Source organism: Fusarium redolens (assembly GCF_020744475.1).
Source record: "Fusarium redolens strain MPI-CAGE-AT-0023 chromosome Unknown BKA55scaffold_40, whole genome shotgun sequence".
Taxonomy (NCBI): Eukaryota; Fungi; Ascomycota; class Sordariomycetes; order Hypocreales; family Nectriaceae; genus Fusarium; species Fusarium redolens.
This window is the reverse complement of record NW_025763703.1, coordinates 38,255-54,868: the sequence shown is the minus strand read 5'-3', so window position 1 is coordinate 54,868 and position 16,614 is coordinate 38,255. Positions and strand designations below refer to the sequence as shown.

General features: G+C 31.4%; 2 protein-coding genes across 2 annotated transcripts; both read right to left on the bottom strand.

Annotated features, from left to right (window-relative positions):
• Positions 1 to 626: 626 nt before the first annotated feature.
• Positions 627 to 2,178, bottom strand: BKA55DRAFT_547277 (uncharacterized protein; the record flags this gene model as incomplete). The annotated part of the gene is made up of 4 exons (XM_046191005.1): positions 627 to 813; positions 855 to 1,037; positions 1,185 to 1,656; positions 1,992 to 2,178. The coding sequence occupies 4 exons, from the start codon at positions 2,176 to 2,178 to the stop codon at positions 627 to 629; spliced, it is 1,029 nt and encodes a 342-aa protein (XP_046040882.1).
• A 10,621-nt stretch (positions 2,179 to 12,799) lies between these two features.
• On the bottom strand, positions 12,800 to 12,973 carry BKA55DRAFT_530927 (uncharacterized protein; the record flags this gene model as incomplete). Its single annotated transcript, XM_046189180.1, has 1 exon — positions 12,800 to 12,973. A coding segment is annotated over one exon (174 nt), but the record flags the coding sequence as incomplete, so codon positions are not given.
• Positions 12,974 to 16,614: the final 3,641 nt, after the last annotated feature.

The following is a 16,614-nucleotide window of genomic DNA, read 5'->3' as shown; positions in this document are numbered from 1 at the left end:
AGGTAGCGTAAGTAACTATTAATCACTAATATGCGATAGATGCCATTCTTAAGATATGCTATATACTTATTAAAATGCTAAATGTGTTTTAGGCCTTTTTTTTTACTTATATACTTATCCTTAATAGGCTTAATTACCTAATCTATTAGGAGGTTGTACTTGAAGTATAAATTTATAAGGTAGCAGGCCCCATTAAGTATAATAAACGGCGGGATGCATTAGCTTTAACTTATCTATTAATCCCCGAGATTACTAGGTAAAAATAAGGCGATGCAAATTTTTACTCTACTAAGAGTTAATTTTGTTATTGGTTACTAGCGAGCTCTAGCCCCTTATTATAAACAGAGATCATTATTCTCAGCAGTCGGTCGTAAGTGTTCATAGGGAAGGCCTTCCGTCTTTCTAGCACTCTTGCAAACCAAGGCACCGCCGCTTCCTTGAGGTATGGGCAACTCCTCTGGGTATGATCTGGGTTTCAATTCTACTTAGTACTTATTAACTGGCTAAAGCCTAGTCTGTCAAGTGTTTTACTTAACATCATCCAAGACGCCGTCGTATTAGTTTATTTCCAGAATTGTGATTCTTGTGCAAAGCTTGGGCCCTCTGCTAGTACTTTCTTGGTGTTATTAAATACTATAATAAGGTCTTTTATGCCCCCGCCTCCTTGACAGTCTTTGTCCTTTGTTTGTTTCGGTTTCTGTATTAACACCAGAGGTAATAACTCCATGTGGACCAATCTCATAATCGACACTGTAGCCGTCCTCGATTCTGAGGTCTGATTTCGTCATGTGCATAACGGCTGTACTGATAAGCCTAAATAATGCGGTAGAATGGCTCAGCCAGTAGATTCGGACCTTCTTCGACTCGAATAGTTGCTCTTTGGGTTGGCCTGAACGCTAGCAAATAATCCAGCCTCGTCGTGACCCAAGTCGTAAGCGTCGTGGTGTACCTCCTTGTCTGTTCTTCCAGCATCGACGTGGAAGGATCGGGCCATCACGATCTCTCCACGTCTACTAACATCTCCATGGGTTGAGTGACTTTGGTTTCCATAGTAGGATTATCTCTTACGTCGAACTAGGAGAGCGCTTATAGATGGAAGACAGGCGCATATCAAAGCCAATCCCGGCCTCCGCATTGCTTTGACCATTAGTCCCACTGTTAAGTAAATCGGGGGATGTTCTTACCCAGATAATATCGCCTTTGTGAAGACGATGGCCTGGTTTACAGACTTGCCCTCGTGCAGGATCATTGCCAATCGGTAGATACTGAAAGCTGTCGCGACGCCTCCAGCACAAAGAATTCCAATGACTCGGAGTCTTTTCCGTCTAGATAGCTGTAGTGACCACGTGAGCGGGGTCGGGAGTAGCAAAATGACCAAGTCACTGATGACGCTGATGATAGCATGGGCGAAAATGATGGCGCTTTGGTTTAAGCATTTGTCTGTCTCTCCTTTCCAGTACGCGCTGATCGGCCAGCATATAAAGATCTTGATGAAAAGACCTGACACATAGTATGCCACAAGCATGCCGATAAAAATGTAGATGCCCATCATGGTTTTCTTATGGACATCTCCGAAGACTCGTATGAGATGAAGAGGAGAGCAAGTTTGACGATCAGAGCCATGGGAGCGTAGAAGATAGTGGCAGTATATCCGGACTGTAACACCATAATATTAGAGATTAGTCATGTTGTTATATGTATTTAACTTACTCGAAAGAAAAACGGCGTATATTCCTTTCGTACTTCCAATTGATTGAGCCCGCCACCGTAAGTCCCAGCCGTTAAGGTGTTAGCAAGAACAGCAACGGCTTGAGAATAGATGGACATACCAACGCAGGCTGTGATACAATACCCGATCATCAACGCCTAGAAAGAGATGAGCTTCACACATACAAGACATAGGAAGCTGCGGCGCCATACGTAGGAAGTATAAGCGGCCACTCTTCAGGGTCAGCGTTCAATACGAGATGGCCTTCCTCAACAATACTCACAGTCATCTCTTGTTGTCCCTCCTCCCATAACTCTTGTCTTGACATAAAAACGAGTCACAACGAAAGCGGACACAAACGCAATGGTAAGAGCTTGCCTGGCATAATTGCACGACCTTAGCACATCCTGTGGATGCTTTAGGTTCGGCTCCACGCCCGAGGGCGGAGGCGCTGCACCGGGAAAGCTCATGGTCGAGAAGGATAGATCCTAATAGACCACCTATAAGTCATACGAAGAGAGCAACAAGAGGTTTCAGGAAAGAAGCCACGAGGTGGTGAGGGTGGGAACGACGGCCTCTAAAGGCGGGAGAGGCGCCCAGTTTTCTCATCAAACTTTGTCAGCAATTAGAGATTCTACATGACATGTCTTGGGGCAGGTGGTTCATTATGTCTTGGCCTCGGGCTTTCCTGGCAGTTCCTCAGACAATTCGGCATAACAGTGGGTTCGATATGCCGATCATGAAGCAAGATCATCAGGAGATGCATCGTCGACGTTACATTGAACCTTTGGCCAGTGTTGGAGGAAATTTTCAAGCGCAACTTTAATTCCCAATAAAAGGAGGGGATCGGCACAGATATCTTAGTCGGTGGAGAACGCTAAAAACGAAACATGTTCGGCAAGTTGGTTTCATGTGGCGTCCAAGACAAATGAATTACTTAAAGCTCTTGTAATGACCTTCTTGAATGGTGCTGGTACCTGCGGATACATGGCCCGATGTCCTGCATGCGCTATTGAAGTGTTTGTGCAAGAGGCTTGGATTGTCAGTTCAATTATAGAGTCGTATTCGGCTGACCCGCAAAGTATTTACCTAGAGCTTCCCAACCTTATGGAAATCATCGACAGAAATTAGTAAAGGTCAAGACTTCATTTCCTATAATATCTCTTATCATCCTGGGCTTGCGCGAAAATTGAAGCTCTCTAAATACCAGACCACAAAATCTTGATCAACAGTTATAAAGATGGGTGACGTGCCTTGATAGCGGGGCAGATTCCCACTTATTTCAAACTCTAGACATTGCCAATGGAAAGATACGACTTAAGCACCGGATCCTCCTTGCGTAACTTACTAGAAACCGGGGAACTCTGTTGAACTCAAATTCCACACCGGAGAACCCCAATCGCATCGGTTTGATGATGGAATACTACACGCAACGTATAACAGAGGGTGGCCTTATCATTTCTGACGGCCTTCCCTCCTCACTAGAGTTATGCTTAACCCGAGAAACCTCACTGACATAAGTGAAAAGACTAACGTGTATGATAAGCGAGTGGAACAGATAAGCGAATTGAACAAAAATCCCTCAACATACATTATCAGCATTAGGTCAATTAATTCTCAACCACCTACCACGCCTCAATTAAGTAGAGAGTCTAATATGCTTCTTGCGCTTAAAGCCTATCAAGATAACCCAAAACTAAGCCTCCGACGCGCCGCAAAGATCTACAGAGTTTACTATATAACCCTCTTCTATTAAAAGCACGGAATGCAAGCCCAGGCTAATACTATCCCTAACTTACAGAAACTACCTAATCTAGAGGAATAAATTATATTTTAGCATATTCTTAACCTAGATCTGTAGGGGTTTCCTCTGCAACTATATAGTACTAAAGAAATAGTAAATTAACTACTTACTAACTGTAATATATTACTAGTTAGTAAGTGCTAGGCTATAAACTTTATTAAGTAATAATTAGAGCTTAAGATATATTTCTAATAAAGATATAATTATTAAAGGGCTAAATATAAAGATCTTATTATTATTTATAATTAGTTTAGGCTTATATAAAATATAATTATAAAGTATAATATTTAATTAAATAATATTTATAACTTTAATAAGACTGGCTTTATAATAAATATAATCTTAAATAATATAGTTATTATATAGGCTAAAAGGCATAAAAAGTTAAAATTAATTTAACTTAAAAATTAAAAATAAGTTATAATAATATAAGTAATTAATATAAAAGGCTAGGTAGTTCTGCTAATTATTATATTTATAGCTTAATATTACCTTACTAATTAGTATTAAGAAAGTAACCTCTAGGGTAATTAGGCTATTACTATAACCTAAAATAGCTAGGCTAATAATAAGACAGGTCTTAAGTAACTAAAGCACTTTAATTAATATAAAACTAACTAATTAATTAGTTTTTATTATCTTCTAATCCTTAATAGTTATAAAAGTTACTACTTAGCTGACTTTAAGATTTACTATAAGGAGAATGATATTATTATACTTTATATACTGCCTTTTTATTGCGTATGCTTATTATATATATTATATAATTTTTTTTAATAATTCTATAAAAATTTATATAAGCTATTTAAAAGCTAGTTAATATTATATAAAGAGTTAAGCTATTTTAGGCTTAATTTAAACTTTTAAGAACTTATTAAAGTAATTATCTTATAAGGTATAAATACTAATAAAGTTAAAAGTGACCCACTTGCTTATTTGTCCCACTTGCTTATTATATATTAGCTGGTTTAAAATGTAACTTATTAATTCCCCTAACGTGGTTGATAAGTACGTGCTCCAGACAAGCAAGTGCTCCATAAATCCCTCAACCTTACACCTTATAATCTAATCAATTAATTCTCAACCATTTACTATATCACAACCCTCAAATGAAGCTAGAATCCTTCTTGCCCTTCAGGCGCTCCAAGATAACCTAAAAATAAGTTTCCGACGTGCTGCAGATACTTATAAAGTTAACCGCTTTGCCTTATGCCGCCGTTAACGCGTCATTCAATCGCGATGCAATACTATCTAAAAGATAAGGCGACTATCTGATCTACAGGAGCAGATAATAATTCAATTTATTCTAGACCTAGATTCGCAAGGTTTTCCCTTATAACTATTATATATAAAAGAAAGAGCTAATTCTCTGCTTGCTAACTGTAATATATAATATATTAGTAAGTACTAGGCTTATAACTTTTATTAAGTAATAGCTAAAGCTTAAGATATATTTATTTTAGAAATAATATTATTAAATAGCTAAATATAAAGATTTAATAATTATTTAAGGCTAGTTTTACTTTATAAAAAATATAATAATAATATATAATATTTAATTAAATAATATCTAGAACTTTAATAAGACTGGCTTTATAATAAGTATAATATAGTCTAGGATAGTTATTATAGGCACTAAAAGGTAAGAGAGATTAAAATTAATATAGCCTAGAAATTATAAATAAATTATTATAATTAAGGCAGTTAATATAAAAGGTTAATTAATTATATTATTTATTATTAATATAGGCTAATATTACTATATAAATTAATATTAAGAATATAACCCCCCTAGTAACTAGGTTATTGTATTAAGTAAAAATAAATTAATTAATAATTAGCTAAGTCTTAACTAGCTAAAGTACTTTAATTAGTTTATAGCTAAGTAAATAAATAGTTATTATTATCTCTTAATCCTTAATAATTATAAAAGCTATTACTTAGTTAGATTTAAAAGATATTATAAGGAAAATAAGATTATTATACTTATATACCTACTTATACCTCTTAATATAAGGTACTTTAGGCTGCTTAAAAAGGCTTATAGGCAAGAAATAGAGTATTTAATTAGATGCTTTATAAACTATATTTCTAAGACTGAGTTCTTTCCCGCCTTTTATACCGCCTACTAAGCTACTATTATAGAAAGCAATATCTAGGGAGGTTTTAAAGGAGCCAGGCTTACTTCTTTTAACTTAGAAAATATTATCTTAAAGCTTAATATACAGCTACAGACCCCGACCCCTTATAACAGTTATGTTTTTAAACAGGTAAACTAGTCTATATTAGGTTTGTATTTGCAGACTATATAAAGTATAATACTAAGTATTTATAAAGTATTATATCTCTTAATAATTAAGTAATATATTTTAGGCTTATATATATAAAGATATTTTAATTAATAACTAGGAGGCTAAGTTTTATAAAAGTATTAATAAATATTATTTATATATTAAAGGTAGCCCTATAGCTTAATAAAAAATAAAAGTAATTTAAAAGTTAGATTTCTAAGGATTATTAGTAATTTATAGTAATTTAATCTTAAAGTATTATAATTTAAGTAATTTAATAAAAGAGGATTACTACTAGAAGAAGTGATCTTTTTATAATTAGTGGAAATTGTAAGGGCTATGTAATATAGCCGCGTAGGTTGTAACACCCCTCTTGCAGAGGTTACAGCACCTTTGACCCCCTAGACTTTAAAGACCTTAAAAACACTATTAGAGGTCTAATCTTATTTTAAATATCTATAGGCATGGATTATTAATTATAAGAGTAGCTCCCTAGAGTTAAATATTTATGCTATTTAGTATTTTAAAAAGAGATAAAGTATTCTTCTATATAAGGTAGCCTTATTATAAAGTTAGGTCTAAGACCTTTAATAGGTAAATAAGGTATTAAGCCGGCGCTAGAGGGGAAAAAGAATTAAATTATAAAAAGGAAGGCCTTTACTTATAGAAGAAGTATTATAAGTAATTAATTAGATAGATATTAATATGCAGGTAGCGGCTGAATTTTTAAGATATAGTAGTTAAGGAAGTTTAAGTTAACTAAGGGTTTGGTATTATAGGACTTATAATAAGGCCAGGTATAATATAAAGGCTTATTAGGAGGTAATTAAGGTTAATAGAGAAGAGTATAATAAGTAATTTTAATTAATTTAATAAGTTATAGTGTTTTTATTGCTTTTTAAAAGTCTTAGGGTCTAGATTAATAAAGTACTTACTTATTTTAAATACTTACTTATTAATTATATTATAACTTACTTTAAAGAAAAAGTTTAAATCCCTTATAAATATATATTTATAATCTTTAATTATTATTATAATTAATATATATAATAAGTAAAATAGTTAAATAAGTAAAATAATTACTTTTCTTAACCTTTAAATTAGAAATTAAAATAAAAATATAATAAATTAATTAATTAATTAAAATTACTTATTATACTCTTCCTTAAATATCTTAATTATTACCTAATAAGTTCTTATATTATAACCAGGCTTATTATATATATTATAATACTAAACCCTTAGTTATATTAACCTTCCTTAATTACTATTTTAAGATACTTTAGCTACTATCTATATATTAATATCTATCTAATTAATTACTTACCTTTTTTCCTTTATTATTATTGCCCCTCTTTTCTATAATTTAGTCCTTCTTGCCCTCTAGTACTAGCTTAATATCTTATTTACCTATTAAAGGTCTTAGACCTAATCTTATAATAAGGTAACCTTATATATAACTACCTTTATTTCCTTTAAAAAAGACTTTAAAGTGCCTAAGATTAACTCTAGGGAGCTATTTTAATACTTCTTAATTTATTTTTTAATATATTTAAATTAAAACTAAGCCTTAAGTATAGTCTTTAGGGCCTTTAAGACCTAAGGTATTAACAGGCTAGCTATTTCCTTAACTAGCATTAGAATCTATTACTATATATTAAGCTTTAAGATTATATTTTCTATATTAAGAGAAATAAGCCTAGCTCTTCTAAAAGCTAAGTTAATATTTCTTTTTATTATAATAACTTAAAATACAGTATAAAAGGCCAGAAAGAACTTAATCTTTAAAATATAAGTTATAAAATATTTAATTAAATACTTTATTTCTTAATTATAAGTATTTTTAAAAATACTAAAATACTTAATATTAAAAGGCTAAAGTAAATAAGATAAATAAAATAGTATATAAAGCCTAATAATCTTATTTTCCTTATAATATCTCTTAAAGTTAATTAAGTTATAGCTTTCTTACTTATTAAGGATTAAGAGATAATAGAAACTAGGTAATTAATTAGTTATATATTAGTTAAAGTGCTTTAGCTACTTTAAACTAGACTTATTATTAGTCTAGCTATTTTAGGTTATTATAATAAAGTAATTGCCTAGGAGGTTATTTTTTTAATATTAGTTAGTAAGGTAATATTAGCTTATATTAATAATAAATAGCTAGACTGCCTAGCTATTTATATTAATTACCTAAATAATTATAATTTATTTTTAGTTTTTAGGCTATATTAATTTTAGTTTTTTTATATTTATTTATACTTATAATAACTATTCTGCTTATAATTATACTTATAAGAAAGCCAGTCTTATTAATATTATAAATATTATTTAATTAGATATTATATCTTATAATTATATTTATTATAAGTATAAACTAATTATAAATAATAATTAAATCTTTATACTTAGCTTTTTAATAATTATATTTTTAAAAAGAATATATCTTAAGGTTTAAATATTACTTAATAAAGTTCAAAGCCTAATATATATTAACTAATAGTATATTATAATTAGTAAGTAATTAATTAGCTATTTCTTTTATATTATATAGCTAGGGGGAAAATCCTTATAAATCCAGGTTAAAAATAAACTAAATAAGAGTTTCTTCCTCTAAATTAAATAATTTATATAAATTAGGTATTATATTATATTAAGTAAGAATACTATTATATTAATTAAAGAGGTTATTATAATAAACTTTATAAATCGTTATAATATATTAAAGACTTAATTTTAGGTCATTCTGGTAGGCCTAAAGTGTAAAAATAATATTTACCTTATTAATTAATTATAATATATTAAGTAGTTAAGAAATAAATAATTAAATAGAAAGAGGAGAGATTAAGGGAAAAGTGACCATTTCGCTTATCTGACCATTTCGCTTATTATATACGTTATTAGTGTTATTAATCTCTTAATATTAAGATATATTCTTATAGTGGTAACTGGATTTGGAAAGCTAGGTAGGTGCAATGGTTGTATTATACTAAAGCTTAAAGAAGGGAAGACTCTCCTTGTGTCTGTTTTGTAAGGTACCATCCACAACCCCTCTTTCGCCAGGCAAAATAAAAAAAAGCTCCACCAAAACTCATCAACTTCACTTACACGAAAGTCAGCCTGAATATATAGCTAACTGAGAGAGACTACCTCTTTTGATCATAAAAATGATTGGGTATGATGATTCTGACCTTGTAAGGCTGTGCGGGGTACGTGATCTATGCATGCTTTGCTATGGAAATGCAGTTAGTTTGATCACCAAATTCCTCACCGCTCTTTGCCTTGTTTTTTGGCCTTTGTCTTTGACAACGGTAAGAAAATGCCTAGGTCAAGACTTCGATGGAAATACACAGAGGACGACATGGCAGAGGCCATATTGGATGGCTATCCAAGCCACCAGTTCACGCCACATTAATGCTTAAGAAGCATCATGTCGCAGTTAGATAGATAGATAGAGTTTATTACGCCCGGGAGAACGAATCTCATAGGGCCAGTAGGTACGCTAAGCTACTTACGATTCCTCAGCATTGATCCGGTCTGTATAAAAGAAAGCCCTACTTCTCGTGCTAAGTCTTTTCCATTCTAGCCTTGCTTGACTCTGCTTCACATGCCTGCTTGAATGCCGACTTCTTCAAGTGTTCATCATCCTATCTTCAGCAGCCAAAGTATGGTCTGTTAACTTGAGGCTATTTAGTGCTAGTAGCCAACTATGATGTTAACTGGTGTTAATATTTAATATGTTCTGTCTTCCCTTCTTAACTTAGTCTTCCCCTTGCTATCGCAAACTTAACTGTCGCTCACACCGCCTCTAGGTTAGGTGCCCACTTTAGGTCTATCTGCCGCCGACTTGCCACCCAGAAAGAAAGAAAAGTTCCCTATTATGCCTTATCCTACCTATCGCATAACTTCACGCTCCGTCTCCTATCTTGTATATCGGAACAGGAAATATTCTATCGTCTCTGGTGCGCGTCTGCACTCACATATGCCCCATGGTGAGGCCGTCGTCTTGGGATGGTATCCACATCATCTTGACCCTGTTATTTCCATTTCCCAGTCGCTTGACGTGCTCATAGATCTGACGAACCGTGACCTGGCCGGACTGCTGACGCGGTCGCGAGATTGCTTTGAGTGAAGACTGGCTACTCAATAGTATAGTAAGGTCCCGACGTTGCAGATCATCGGACATGCATCGCAATGCCATCGCTATCGCCTCCAGCTCGGCCGTGTGCAGCGGAAAATATGACGTAGGACTACCGCGAAACAAATTATCCACTAACTTAGTTTAGAGATTATTAAAAATAGGGAAGGTAAAGTGCTCGGGGGTGCAGATATATGACTAGCATTTCCCCTGAGCTAAGGGACCACCAGGATACGCAGGTCCTCAGATATCTATATCAGACGCAGTCAATATGGATTTAGAAGGGCTTTAACAAGTAGAGTATATCGTCATATAATCTTAGTACTATTTGGCTCTCAGTTTTTCAAGCTTTACATTCTGTGCGTGACTTGATCTCTGCGCTAATTCCCATGTGCTGACCACCGAATCTAAACTACAGGCAGGAGTTACACTCACATTAAGTCTAAGATATCTGCAATGAATCAACCGCATCCCAAGGTCCAAAAGATTCCATGTATACTCAGTTTCCGATAAAACATTGAGTTTATTTAACTAACGTACATGATAAGCGAGTGTCTCAAAAATCCCTCAACTTCCCCAAATTTGCATTCAATCATGAATTTCTCAACAACCAACAATGCCACGGCTTAATAACGAGGCGAATATTCTTCTTGCTCTTCAAGCTCTTCAAAATGACCTAAAATTAAGTCTCCGTCGCGCAGCAAGCATATATATAGTCTCCTGGAAAACCCTTAGTCGCCGCCAGAAGGGCATCTAGTCTTAACGCGATGCTACTCCTAAGTCACGCAAACTATCTGATCTGGAAGAGCAGACTATAGTTCAGTTTATTCTCGACCTAGATTCGCGAGGATATCCCCCGAGACTATGTTATATAAAAGAAATAGCTAACTAATTACTTACTAATTATAATATACTACCTATTAGTAAGTAATAGGCTTTTAACTTTATTAAGTTATATAAAGAGCTTAAAATATATTTTTTTTATAAATATAACTCTTAAAGAGCTAATTATAAAGATTTAAATATTATTTAGAATTAATTTAAACTTATAGAAAATATAATTATTAAGTATAATATTTAATTAAATAATATTTAAAACTTTAATAAGATTAGTTTTATAATAGGTATTATTATAAGTAAAATAGTTATTATAGGTATAGATATATATAAAAGGTATAAATTAATTTAATTTAAAAACTAGGAATAAATTATTATTATTTAGGCTATTAATACAGAAGGCTAAGCAATCCTGCTATTTATTATTAATATAGGCCAGTATTACCTTGCTAACTAGTACTAAGATAGTAACCTCCTAGCCGATTAGGTCATTGCGATAAGCCTAAATGGCTAGACTAATAATAAAGTAGGCCTCGAGTAGCTAAAACATTTCGACCGGTATATAAGCAAGTAATTAAATAGTTACTATTATCTTCTAATCCTTAACGGCCACGAAAGTCACTACTATCAATTTTAAGAGATATTATAAGAAAAACAAAATTATCACGCTTTATATACTACCTTACTTATCTTATCTACTTTAGCCTCTTAATATTAGGTGCTTTAACCTACTTAAAAAGGTATATAGTTAAGAAATTGAGTATCTAATTTAATGCTCTATAACCTATATTTCTAAGATTAAGTTCTTCTTGGCTTTTTATACCGCATTTTAGGCCATAATAATAGAGAAAAATATAAAATTAGCTTTTAGAGGAGCCAGGCTTATGCCTCTTAACCTGGAAAGTATGGTCTTAAAGTTTAATATGCGGCTGCGGACCCTAACGCCTGCCGAGGAGGTAGCTAGCCCCTTAACCCCTTAGGTCTCAAAGACGCCAAAAACCATGCTTGAAGCATAATTTTAGTATGCATACCTCGATATATAAATCAGGCAGCACTAAAGTAGCTCCCCAGAGTCAATTCTAGGAGCTCTCAAGTCTCTTGCTAAGGGAACCAAGGCAATAATGCACAAGAATGCCTTATTAAGGGCTAAGAACCAAGACCTTCAATAAGCAAATAAGATACTAAGTCAGCGGCAGAATATAAAAAAAACCAGACTGCAGAAGAGAGGGGTAATAATAGTAGAGGAAGGAAGGCAAGCGATGGGTCAGATGAATGTTGACGGGCAGGCAGTGGAAGAATCGTTGAGAAGTGGTAGTCAGGGAAGGTCGGTGTAAGCAAAGGAAAGGCATTGTGGAGCATGCGGCAAGATAGGGCATAACGCAAGAATATATCAGATAGTTATTTCAGTATCTGAGGAAGAGTATAGCAGTTAGTTTTAATTGATTTAGAGGTTCGTTGTGTTTTTGTGATAATTTATATCTTATTGATTGATGTTTGTTGAGACACTCGCTTGTCTGAGACACTTGCTTATTATGTACGTTATCCGTTTGGTTTAGATCGAGGTATTGTTGGTAGTTACAAGACAAAAAAAACTCTTCGTCATACTTAGCTTTCCCAACTTCCCCAAGTTATCAAATGTTAATTACAACCTTCCCCAAGTTCTGTTTCTTCTATTGATACTGATACGCGTCCTTGGTATTATTAATAAAAAAGACCTTAAAGTTAATAACAGGATAGATCTTAGCTAAGTTAATTACTTAATTTATTTCTATAAATTATTACTTAGATCTATTAAAAATACCTTATACTTTATAGATATAATTTAAGGTATTTATTAAAGATAATTACTTATTACTATTAGTAGAAATTAAGAATCTAATAATAGTAATAAGACCCTTAAGCTTAATAGCCTTAAATAATTAGGTAATACCAGTAATACTACTAATATTAAGAATATAATTAAATCTAAGGCCTATATAAGTCAGGGCATAGGCCAACTTGCCTTAACTAGTATCCTTTTAATAGTTAATAATATAACTAGCACTAAGCTCCTTAAGAGTTTTAGCCTTCTTATTCGATAATATAATAGAAACAATAGTAGCAACTGCGGCAGCAGCAAATTGAATTACAGCCAAGCCGGCGCCACCTGTTCCCTGGGTCAAAACCCAATCACCAGCCTTGATTGCCTTAGAATGGGTAATAACTAGGATCAAGAAAACCGCCCTTAGGGTCCCGAGTCAGACCTAATGTAGCACTGTACATAGCTTCATTTTGCAACCAGGTTGAAAATAGGGGGTATATCACATCGTATAATCCTCGGCCTATGTGACCCTCAGGGTAATTGAAGGGTTGTTAGGGGAAGCTCGTTAGAAGAATCTCGTCATAGTAGGTAAATACGAGCCTATCAGACGATAAAAACTAGTTCATCATTTAGGGAAACATCAAGAGCTTTTATGTAGTTAAAATCCCTTATTGAATGTGATACCCGAGACGGTGTGCTGCTTTGACCTACAGCCCTTTTGAGTAGTATCTAGACTAACTCACCGCTACCCCACATACCCCCCGTCCCCGCATACCCGTAATAGCATTACAACCGAATCCGTACATAACTTTAATTAATTCTATAATAATAAGTATTTATTTAATTTAACTGAGAGTTTGGAAACTAATTTATAAATATTATATCTGTAATTTGTGTTTTTAGTAAATTCTTTTTATATTAATTTTTCTTATTTCCTTTAATTTAATATAGTCTATTCTTTTTAGCTTAATTATAAGTTAAGATAATTTATTTAATCTTAAGGAAAGCCTTATTAGGGTTTAATTAAATAGTAACTTAGCTAATAGGCTTTTTTGTTATTATTAATACCTTTAGTATTACTTTTTCCTCTTTTAAGTATTAAATTTAATTATTCTTTTAGTTAATATATTTTATTACCTTCTTTATAATATAATTAAAGTTATAAATAAAGGTATTTCCTTAACTTTATATAACTTCTAGTTATTTTTAAATATTTATACTTCCTTAAGGCATACTTTAGATTATATTAGTAATTACTTAGGCCTTTATTAGTATTATAGGCCTATTAAAGTGCTTATATTTCTTCTCCCTTAGCTTTAATACTATTAATGCCTTTTATAAATTAATTAGGAAAAGCCCAGAGGCTAAGAAACTACTTATTATATTCCTATAGCTTAAGGCTTTTAATAAAGCCCTTTTATAAGCTTTTAGGAAGAGTTATTATTAGTATAGTAAGGTTACTTTATATAAGGCCTAAGAGCAGGTAAACTAGTAATAGTATGTTTTTAATAGCCTAAATAAAGTAATATTAAGTAGCTAAGTAATATATAATAAGTATAAAGGTAATTAAGAAAGCTAAATCTTATATACTTATGCCTTTTTTATTAATTCTGCTATAATATATAACTTATACTAGTCTAGAACTAATAGTTTTTATTAATTAAAATCCCTTAGCTTAGTTTATAATATAAATACCTTTATAAACTAATAGATAAAGATATTATTATTAAACTAATTAATTAAACTATAAGTATATTTCTAATTAAGAAAAATAGCTAGAAACTACTATCTTTAGAGGTTCTTACTAGTAAAAATAATATAAGGTATAAGATACTAATTATCTGCTAATATAAACTTAATTATTAAGCTTTAAGTTATATTATTAGACTTTATCCTCTTTAAGGAAGAAGTTATTACTATTCTGGCTATTATATTATTATTAGTCTTATTAATTTAAATACTAGTCTTATTAATATTATATATATAAGGCTTAATTATCTTTTTTATATTAACTACTTAATTAAAATTATTATAATACTTAGAAAGTAACTTTTTTATTATATAATACTTTTTTATAAATTCTATAACTTATAATAGCTTTAATTCTATACTTAAATAGCAGGTAAAGAATTTATTAACCTAGTTCTTATTAATATAATAGACTTACCTATTAATTAATAATAATACCTATATAAAGTTATAAATATCCTTTTTTATAAGAGGCTAAAAAGCATGCTTTTATTTAATAATATAATTAACTAAGTTATTTTCTTATTTTATAATAAGTAATTAATCGTTTTAATATATTATATAGATATCTTAGCCTCTAGTATATAAATTATATAATATTAAGAGCTTAATTAAGTATTTTACTACTAAGGGCTATAAACTAATAATTTCTATATCCTTAATAGCTAATAATATCCTCTTTTTATAATCTAATAGCTGCGATTTTATTACCATTAAAATAAATAAAAACAGATTTTATTTAATAAATATAAAATAAAATAAAGAATCCTGTATTAATAACACGATAATGGTGTTGAAGTGTGCGGGGACAGGGGGTGTGTGGGGTGGCGGTGAGTTAGTCTAGTAGGCTTAGAGATGACATCGCTCTGCGAATTCAACTGCCTAGCATGTGCTTCTGTTTTGCGCTAAGTTTTACAAGAAACATAGGGGCAAACAGATAATGCTAGGGCAAGGATAGTACTTGAAGATTGTCACGCTGTTGGTGGTGGGTGCAGCTTCATTGGCTTCAAAGGGCCGCCAATTTATAAGTCATTTGCGCCCGCAAAGAGGGTCGTTATGGTAGGCTTGGTGCTTATTGCCGTATAGGAGGTCTAGTCTCGGCCAAGTAAAGCCGAAATAGTAAAATTCGCGGATCACCAGTGGTTCTGATAAAGGCATCCCCTCTACACCGATCTATATATCTAATTAACCCCCCCTTACAGCTACCTTATAGGGAACTAATTTAAAGGTAAAAGTAATATAATACTATTAATATTAATACACTATATTAGTAATACCTTATACTAATCTAAACCTGGCAAATATATAAAAATACCTTATTAAGAGGGCTATAAGTTACCTAAGGCCCCTTAACTAGCAAAAGTTAGATTAATTTGTAAAAAAAATTAAAGTTCCTTAGTTTAGGTAAAGGTCTTATAAAAGTATATATATCCTTATTTTAGTAAATAACTATACTTATTATAATAAAAGATATTATAACCCTACTTATAACTTTACTTTATTACTAAATTAATAAGATAATTAAAATTTAAGTTTAAAAGTATTAAAATGCCCTGCCTTTAACTACCTTATTTTATTTATATATAATAATTTTACTTTTAATAAAATTAATTAATTTATAATAAATTAATATATATAATATATTAAATAAAAGCCCTGCTTTCTCTCTCTAATATTAGATATACTATCTCTATATATAAATACAGACTTTAAGTTTATAAGGCAGAGACTAAATAAGGTTATTAATCTTTTCTGTTATTTCCGTTATAATCTCTGCTCATGCCAACCTTATATATTTAACTAATTCTTAGATATTAGATTTATTCTTCTTTAGGTCTTCTAAGTAAGGGTAATACTTCTATATTTTAGACTTAACAGCTTTCTAATATGCTTAATAAAGTTAAGATCTGGCAAATATGCAGGCTAGTTAATTTACTTAATTAATTACTTTAATAACTAATTAGTTATTAACTGTAAAATATAAATCCTTATATTAGCCTGCTAGAAGTATTATATGCCTTTATATATAGGAAGTAGCCCTTTTATTAAAGCTAGTTAATAACTTTATAATATATATCCTCTTCTTTTAGCTGCGTTATTATAGATTATAAATATATTATTGATTTTCTACCTCCCTAGATTACTTCCTAAAGTATAATTAATATTTTAGACTTTTCTTAAATTATAAGATTAATAAATAGTTTTATAAACTTCTTATAAGTCTTATAAAATAGCTAGTCTTATTTATAATTAGGTTAAGATTAAAGTATAAACTTATTAAAG